Below are 8,544 nucleotides of genomic sequence, written 5' to 3' on the forward strand. Positions count from 1 at the left end.
CATCCTCCTTTCCCTCCCCTTTCTATGCACCCTGCCTTCCTCTCCTCTCGCTTCCCCTTGCCTCTACTTGCCCTGTAGATCCCTCCCCTCTTTCCAACCCACTCCGCCATCGGTCATTGTATTGGCACGTACTGAGCTTGCCAAGGGCCATCATATGCCATAATGCCGCTACCTGTTTCCAGGCCAAGCCCCTCGGGGCCAGAGGGTCCCGTCCCCTGGATCCCCTACTGCTACCCCCTCAATGCCCTTCTCCCCAATGCTCTCCTGCCTTGCTCCTCCCCCCGCCCGGAGGTGAGCGCTCCCCCCCGCTTCCCCCCACCCCCGGTCTCCCGGCTTCACCCCGCCCCCGGAGGTGAGCGCTCTCCCCCACCCCATGGTCGCCTGGCTTCACCCCCCCCCCAGGTGAGCGATCTCCCCCACCCCATTGTCTCCCTGCTTCACCCCGCCCCCCGCAGGTGAGCGATCCCCCCCACCCCATTGTCTCCCGGCTTCACCCCCCCCCCCCCCGGAGGTGAGCGCTCTCCCCCACCCCATGGTCGCCTGGCTTCACCCCCCGCCCCCGAGGTGAGCGATCTCCCCCACCCCATTGTCTCCCTGATTCACCCCGCCCCCGCAGGTGAGCGCCCCCCCCCCCCCGTCTCCCGGCTTCCCCCCGCCCCCGGAAGAGGCTATATATGGTCGCCAGCCCCGGGGCGCCCCAGGTGAGGCAGGGACCCCTCCCCCCCTGAGTCACTCAGTTTCGCCCAGGCGCTGCGGGGTTTATTAGCCCGGCCCGGCCGGGCGGGGCAGCGCCAGCGATCGCAGGGGGAGGAGCAGTGGCCCCAGGTGGGTGTAACCGGAGCCGGGAGGCGCGGCCAGGGCACTACCTGCGGAACCCGTCGGGCAGCTCAGGCAGTGACTGGGAGCGGTTCCCCGAGCCGCACGCACAGGTCGCTCTCCCGCAGCTACAGGGCCAAGCGCTCCGGACCCCCGACCCCCGCCCGCCATGGAGCCGCTCCGCGGGGCTGCGCTGCTGCTGCTGGTGGCCGCCGCCGTGTGCTGGGCTCAGCAGGACCAGGGTGAGTAGGACCCGCGCCCGGGGAGCTGCCGCTCGGTCCCGCGCCCCAGAACGGGCCCTCCCGGCCGGGCTCCCGGTGCGGCAGGGCGAGGCGAGCTCCGCCGTGGCGCTCCAGCCGCCCTTGGCGCTGTGGCTAGCGCGGGCTCCGCCTGCTGCCGGGGGGCTGAGCCCCCGGGGGTGGGGGCGGGAGCCGGGCCGGGCGCGCCCCGGTGCCCTCTGGGCGGCTGAGTCGCGCCCCGAGCACCTGGCTGGGTCTCGGGAACCGCCCCGCCCCTCGGTGCGTGCGGTGCCGAGCCCGGAGAGTTCCCCGCGGAGGGGCGCGCAGGGCGGATACTTGGCCAGCCGGGGGGAGGCGAGACCAGCTGCTGGGTGTGGGGCCGGGCTCGGCATGGCCCGAGGAGCCGAGACCTTCCCCCTGCCAGCTCCCGCTCCGCCGGGCGCGGGTTGGGTGCGGGGCCGGGCTCGGCATGGCCCGAGGAGCCGAGACCTTCCCCCTGCCAGTTCCCGCTCCGCCGGGCGCGGGTTGGGTGCGGGGCCGGGCTCGGCATGGCCCGAGGAGCCGAGACCTTCCCCCTGCCAGCTCCCGCTCCGCCGGGCGCGGGTTGGGTGCGGGGCCGGGCTCGGCACGGCCCGAGGAGCCGAGACCTTCCCCCTGCCAGCTCCCGCTCCGCCGGGCGCGGGTTGGGTGCGGGGCCGGGCTCGGCATGGCCCGAGGAGCCGAGACCTTCCCCCTGCCAGCTCCCGCTCCGCCGGGCGCGGGTTGGCCTCGCGCGGGTCACTCGCTGCGCTTTGGCTCGGCGCCCGCCCGCAGACTGTAACGGGGGGACGCGGGCCACCTCTGTAGGGGGGTTAAGTACTCACGGCGTCCTTGGGGGTTTAATCTCTTTTAGGTTGTACATGTGCCAAAAACAAACGCACAACCAACTGCATTGGCAATGCTACCGGCTGCTGGTGCACGTCCGTTGGGTCAGAAGTCTCAGTCAGGTGTGACACACGTAAGTATCGCCTACACTCCTTGCTTTGGGCAGCTGCTTACTGTTATCCTTTCAGGTGATAGATGAGACCTTACTAGGTCTGACCACTGGACTGCTCTGGCAGTGATTGGTGCTGACTGCTTCAGAGGAAAGGACAAGAAGCCACAAAATGGGCACTTAAGGAAAAATGCACCCTTGGGGGAAAGCTTCCTAACCCTCTGTTACTGATTGAAAAGGTTATAAACCCTTTGAGCTACGGTCAAATTTGTTTGTCATGTCTAAACAAGTTCCCATTATCCAAATCTATGTATATACTTCCCTCCCCCCACTTTTTTGTTTTAATCCTTGTCCTGTGTCTCCTGGTAAGACCTTCCACAGATGACTTTTGTGTAATATTTCCTTTTAGCAGCTTTACAATTGCTGCCTTTCAATAGAACATCATTCTACTTATAGCAAACCAAAACCAGTCACTGATGTTTTGAACCAATGGTTCTGGTAACTTTCAAGATCAAACTTTTTTTTTTTTAAACTGTTCTTAGTGACTTCAAAATGTCTGCTGATGAAGGCAGAAATGGCTGGTTTAAAGAAGGCTGGTCGTAAGGAGAAGCCAAAACATGCATATGTAGACAACGATGGCATTTATGATCCTGACTGTGAAAACAGTGGCAACTTCAAGGCTAGGCAGTGCAATGGAACTTCCTGCTGGTGCGTGAACACTGCTGGAGCAAGAAGAACTGAAAAGAGTGACACAGACTTGCAGTGCAGTGAACTAGTCAGAACAAGGTCAGTCTTGTAACACGTTATGGTGCCATATTCTGATAGTACATGACTTGCCCTCTGTATTTTGTACATAAGGGAAAACTTAGGAGTGTATATGTGAACCAAGAATCCAGTGGTCCTAACCTCCTAATAACTTAATCAGTTTTAAAATAATTTGATACTTCATTTAATACGTCTGTGAATGTGCAGGGAATGGTGGAAAGAAGTTTCTAGTTCTTCTTGCTCAGAACTTAATTTAAAAATAAAAATCAGTTAACATTGATCTCAGAACATGAGTAGGCAAAATATTTTAATATATTGGTGTACCTGACTTTGTAGATACTTAAAATATTTGCTCTAACTGCTTGGCTTTTATATTTCAGCTGGATCATCATTGAAACAAAACACAGTGAGAGAAGTACAGCTGTGGATGCTTCTCTTTTGAAGGAGTAAGTGCATCAAATTAAAACATCTGTTGTTTGTGCTATAGTATGCAGTTGAGGATGTTTATTTTTCACTAGTATGTTTCAACTAGGGCTGTCAATTAATTGCAGTTAATTTGTTTTGAGTTAATCACTGAGTTAATGCAGCAATTTTTTTATCAAGTTATTAACACTCTCTTAATAATAGAATACCATTTTAAATTTATTCACATTTTTGGATGTTTTTCTACATTTACAAATGTATTGATTTCCATTACAATACAGAATACAAAATGTACAGTGCTCACTTTTATTTTGATTACATATATTTGGTCTGTAAAAAAGATAGTATTTTCAATTCACCTCTTACAAGTACTGTAGTGCAACATACAAATGTAGATTTTGTTTGTTTGTTACATAACTTCACTTCCAAACAACAACTATGTAGGCTCTAAAGTTTTACAAGTCCACTCAGGCCTACTTCTTGTTTGTCTTAGCATTTCGCTGAACAAATTTGTTTACATTTACAAGAGATGATGCTGCCCACTTCTTATTTACAATCTCACCTGAAAGTGAGACCAGGCGCTTGCATGGCAGTTCTGTAGCCAGCATTGCAAGGTATTTACTTGCCAGATATGCTAAACATTTATATGCCCCTTCATGCTATCTGGCAAGTAAATACCTTACAATGTAGAAAACATCCAAAAATACTTAAATAATGGAATACCATTTAACAGTGCAATTAAAACTGCAATTAATCACAATTTTTTAATCTCGTGATTAATTTTTTTAATAGCTCTAATTTAAACTAAATAAAATAAAAAATTTTAGGTTTTGGCAATATTGTCGTTAGAACACCAAAAATAATTGGCCTTCCGGTTTGAGCCTTTGAGTTACACTTGCGTCCCACTATCTTGTTCTTCCCTGCAACTGTGATAGCTAGAAATTTTAAGATTAAAACTGTCATATATTCACTTGAGTGAGGTGGGGGTTTAAAAAAAAAAAGGGGGGGGGGGGGCAAATATTGCAAGTGTCACAATACCTGACTCACTTCATTAGAAGTTTTGACTTGGCCTTCACAATGCTTTATCATACACTCCCATGAAAGTCCCAATTGCCATTGAAGCTGTTGCTATATGTTGTACAAAATTCCTCCTATAGGGCTCTTACTCATGAAAATGAAGACTCAATATGTTTGGGTGGCAGTTTAGCTTCTGTGTAAACTTAGAGTTGCTACATTTTAATATTGTAATCTTCTTGCAGTATCATCAAAAATGCATTTAAGGAGCGTTACTCGCTGAATCCAGAGTATATAACTGATGTTGTGGTAAGAGGCGTATCTTTTTCTTTACTTAGAATGTGTCTGGAAGTCAATTTAATATCCTTTTAAGATTGAGCTCCTACAAAGCAAGCATTTTGGTGCTGGTATGACTATAAAACACTGTTAAATTGGAATATTCCAGTTGAATAGCAATGATGATAGTATTGTTTCAGTGTAATCATTCAGTTGACTAAAGTAGAGACTGAAGGGTAGGCAGTGCCTAGAGTTGGATTTTCTCCATTCTCGCTCCCAAAAAGGGAAGAGAGATGTGCCTTGTTTGTGGGGAATCTACTCCTACTCAGAACATGCTTCTGAGATGCTGCCTCTACCTTCCCTTTCCTGTGAATCCTGTCCTGACAATCTCTTCAGACATGACCAAAATCTTGAGTTGCTCATGAATTGGAAAAATCAGAGTAAAGGCTGGTGCAAATTCTCATCAATTTACTGTCCAAAAGAATTCTAAAATTCCTCCTCCCACCATATAGATAACTTTGTATTTGAACCATGCAATGGTTAAGCAGCATCTAGTGTGCTATTTTTGGTATTTCCATCTTGTTCTCAATCTGTAAAACTGCTCATCAGTAACATTAAAAAGAGCATAACTATGGAATTGCTTTAAAGCATTATAAATGACTTGTTTTTTTCATCACTCTAATTGTTTACAAGGAAGTAATAACCGTAACTCTGCTTTTACTCTTGCAGTATGAAAAACCTTATATCACTATTGAACTGAAACAAAATGTTTCCCAGAAGTCTGCCAAGAGTGTGGATATATCTGACGTGGCTTACTACTTTGAAAAAGATGTAAGACTGCATTAATAGTTTGCTTTCAAAACAGTGACTTCGAACAATTATATTCAAGTGTACTGGCTAATAATTTGAGTTGTATCCAACATTGTTTTTAAATGGATTATTGCATAAGAGCAGTGTGCTAATAAGTGCCTCTTCAACCTCCCACAGGTCAAAGGTGACTCTCTAATTCAGAGTGGCACACTACAGATAAACGTCAGTGAAGAACCTCTAAAATTTGATCAAGCTCTAATCTACTATGTTGATGAAAAGCCCCCAGAGTTTTCCATGAAACGTCTGACTGCTGGTGTTATTGCAGTCATTGTAGTGGTGATACTAGCAATAGTTGCTGGAATTATTGTACTGGTAAGTTGTTTTTTTTTTTGGTTGCAAACAAGTCTAGTAATACTGGCAATGTACACTTTGTGCCAGCACTCTAGACCAGTGGTCCCCAACTTTTTTTTGTCCGCTGCAGCACAGCTCGAACTCCAGGGGCTCTTCCTTCTCCTCCTACCCCCTCCCCAGCCAATGACTACAGGAGGGAAGGGGATGGGCACAGGAGCTGACCTGTTGCTCACACAGTAGGGGAAGGAGGAAGAGAGATTAAGCTCTGGTTGGTTGGTTGCTCTGCCCTGGAATAGGCAAGGACAATGACTAATCAAAAAGTGGTGGTCCCTCACTTGTTCTCACATGTACTTTTAAAAAATTCCACAGCACACCCTGTTTGGGCCTGATGGCACACAGCTGTGTGCTATGGCACACTGGTTGGGAAATATTAGTGTAGACTACAGAGAAGCAATCATGTATATTACAGCAGGAAATGATTTCTGTAAAATCACTTGCACTCAGTCTGTATTCTGACTATATAAAACAAATGACAAACTTCACACTTGTCTCCTTCTGAGCTCAGTCACTGAATGAAAAGCCTGTTTTTTGTTCTTTGTTTTCTCTAGAGCTCTGGTGCAGCACACAAGTAGGTGATCCTTTGGAGATAGGATAACTTAAATCTGTATCTAGATGGAGATTTTTTTTAAATCTGCTAGTCCAATGTAGTAAAGTGGGTAGCAGAAACTTTTTTCTTTCCCTTCCTTAAGGAGTCAAGATTTGGGAAACTTTAGAGCACTGAGCGGGCTTGAAGCTTAACACTGAATTGTGATGCTTGACTTAACTGTTTAACCTGTCTGTCTCTTACAGGTTATCACTAGGAGAAGGAGAGGAAAGTATGAGAAGGCTGAGGTAAGTTCTAAAGGATCAAAAGCACTTCATTAGATACAGACTTCTACGAAGGCTAAAGGTGTGGAGTGTCACTTTCCTCAGGATTTTTCTAGGGGGAAAGACTCGTTTTCTAACTAAGGCAAAATTTCTTTTTGTGTGGGTTGCAAAACAAATGTCAACGCTTTGTGTTCATATACAAGTGACTCTAGTTGCAATGACTTAGTGTGGCCAGAGCTCATGGTTTTTAATACTTGCTGGCCACTTGGTGTGCAATAAACCAGTTATTGTACGTCTGTATTCCTGTTTAGGTACATCCTTTCCTAATCTCCACAGGATGATGACTATATTCAAGTAATGTACTTGGCAATAGGGGCAGTCTGATGCCAAGAGGAACTTCTGTCTGGTACTTCTGTACCTTGAGACTGAGGCCTCAAACGAGAGAGGCACAAAGCATCTAGCTTAAAACTTGTTCACTTCTGCTCTCTGCCAAGCAGAAGAAAAATTCAAATTTGGGGTTCCTTGAAGTAGCACTGGCAAGCCTAGCATTGTGTGATATCAGTGGTAGTAGTAGCAGCAGCATCACCAGATTTGACTAGATCTCCTGGTTGCAGACTATGGTCTATGCACTGATACTTAATAAACACTCTCTTTTTGGAAAAGGGAAAAGTAACTCTAAAACATGTCATGGCATTGTGACAGACCTCTTTTATATGAGCAAGGTTAATGAATATTTGGTGCACTAAGCCCAAACATTTATGCAGGCATTAAGTTCCCAGTAACAGAGTTAAATCCATTCATAATTGTTTGCAGCATCTACTAACAATAGTAAAGTTAAGCCCACGAGTAAGTGTTTGCAGAAGGAGGATTTTATTTCCTATTTGGCTGAGTGAAGCGAGGCCCTAAACGGCTGCACAGTGCATGCCAAGCTATGGCCACAAATTACGTAACCATGGGATGAAAATGGCTGGCTATGATAGGGTGTTTGGGGCAGTGGCAGAGCTAATGCAGAGACCGGGAGTGACTGCCGCCACCTCCCTCCCCCCAGTGACCTTTAAGGAGGTAAATATAATTGTCTTCCAACATCTGTACCATTAATATTTTTCTCTTCCTTCCCCCCCCACCCCCCCCAGGCAAAGGAAATGAATGAAATGCAAAGAGAACTAAACCCATAACTGAAGTCACTAGAAGACAAATCGTGAACTATCAAGAAGGCAAACAGAACTAAAACAAGACTAGAAGTGTGGATTTAAATTTTGTATATGTTTGTGGTCTACAGGGAAAAATTATGTGACTTAGTGATCTCTGAAATTCTAATAAGCGTAGATAGGATAAGTACTAGTACCACTGTTGCCAATCTTGAGGGGGTGGGAGGGGTACAAGTTTAATTTGGGAGCTGGCTAACTCTCCAAGAGATTGTAGCAATAAGCTGACTCTGCAGAAGTGTTGCAGTAATACATCTATTACAAACTTCCTACTACAAATAATGGGAAATTAATCTAAATACACATTTTTTTTGAGGCTGGCCTTGTCAGGATATAGCTACAGAACTCTGAATACCTGTTATCTGGCTCATGTACAGTTGAATATGGCTTTGTTTTTAAGGATGTCTGTATGTACACTGTCTTTGATACCTTTGCTGTAACTTTTTTTTATGACTTGAATTTAATAAAACTCTAAAACAAATTGCCAGCTCTTTATTATATTGACTTTATATTATTCTACTAGTCCAGTTAAACTAATCATGCAGTACTTCAGTATTATCCTCTGTGCTACTATGTAAAAATATCTACAGAAGAAAGTAAGCAACCCAGACATTCATGTGATCTAATCTTCCCATAGACATTCAAGTGCCATGTCTTATGTGCACCTGAACATCCTTATTGTATTGGCCAACCACCTTTCTGGCTGGGCACAAACTGTTTAAGCTCTTGTCTTCTGGCATGCTTGTTGCAGGCATGATATCTATTTTGAATGGATAAATATCAAAGCCAAAGACTATCCAGTTGT

General features: G+C 46.6%; 1 protein-coding gene across 1 annotated transcript; it reads left to right on the top strand.

Annotated features, from left to right (window-relative positions):
- The first annotated feature begins 726 nt into the window (after nt 1-726).
- On the top strand, nt 727-8,220 carry EPCAM (epithelial cell adhesion molecule). Its single transcript, XM_045011859.1, has 9 exons — nt 727-1,058; nt 1,948-2,052; nt 2,571-2,814; nt 3,174-3,239; nt 4,476-4,539; nt 5,236-5,337; nt 5,494-5,688; nt 6,517-6,558; nt 7,668-8,220. Exons 1-9 carry the CDS (start codon nt 986-988, stop codon nt 7,707-7,709), a joined length of 933 nt encoding a protein of 310 aa, XP_044867794.1. The 5' UTR covers nt 727-985; the 3' UTR covers nt 7,710-8,220.
- Nucleotides 8,221-8,544: the final 324 nt, after the last annotated feature.

The sequence above is a fragment of the Mauremys mutica genome, chromosome 3 (genome assembly GCF_020497125.1).
Source record: "Mauremys mutica isolate MM-2020 ecotype Southern chromosome 3, ASM2049712v1, whole genome shotgun sequence".
Lineage (NCBI taxonomy): Eukaryota > Metazoa > Chordata > Testudines > Geoemydidae > Mauremys > Mauremys mutica.

Bases quoted from the DNA above. Each gene is read 5' to 3' on its own strand.
- EPCAM (XM_045011859.1), top strand. From the start codon at position 986: ATGGAGCCGCTCCGCGGGGCTGCGCTGCTGCTGCTGGTGGCCGCCGCC. The intron at 2,053-2,570 runs GTAAGTATCGCC...AACTGTTCTTAG, and splicing joins CTCAGTCAGGTGTGACACAC to TGACTTCAAAATGTCTGCTG. The intron at 5,338-5,493 runs GTAAGACTGCAT...AACCTCCCACAG, and splicing joins CTTACTACTTTGAAAAAGAT to GTCAAAGGTGACTCTCTAAT.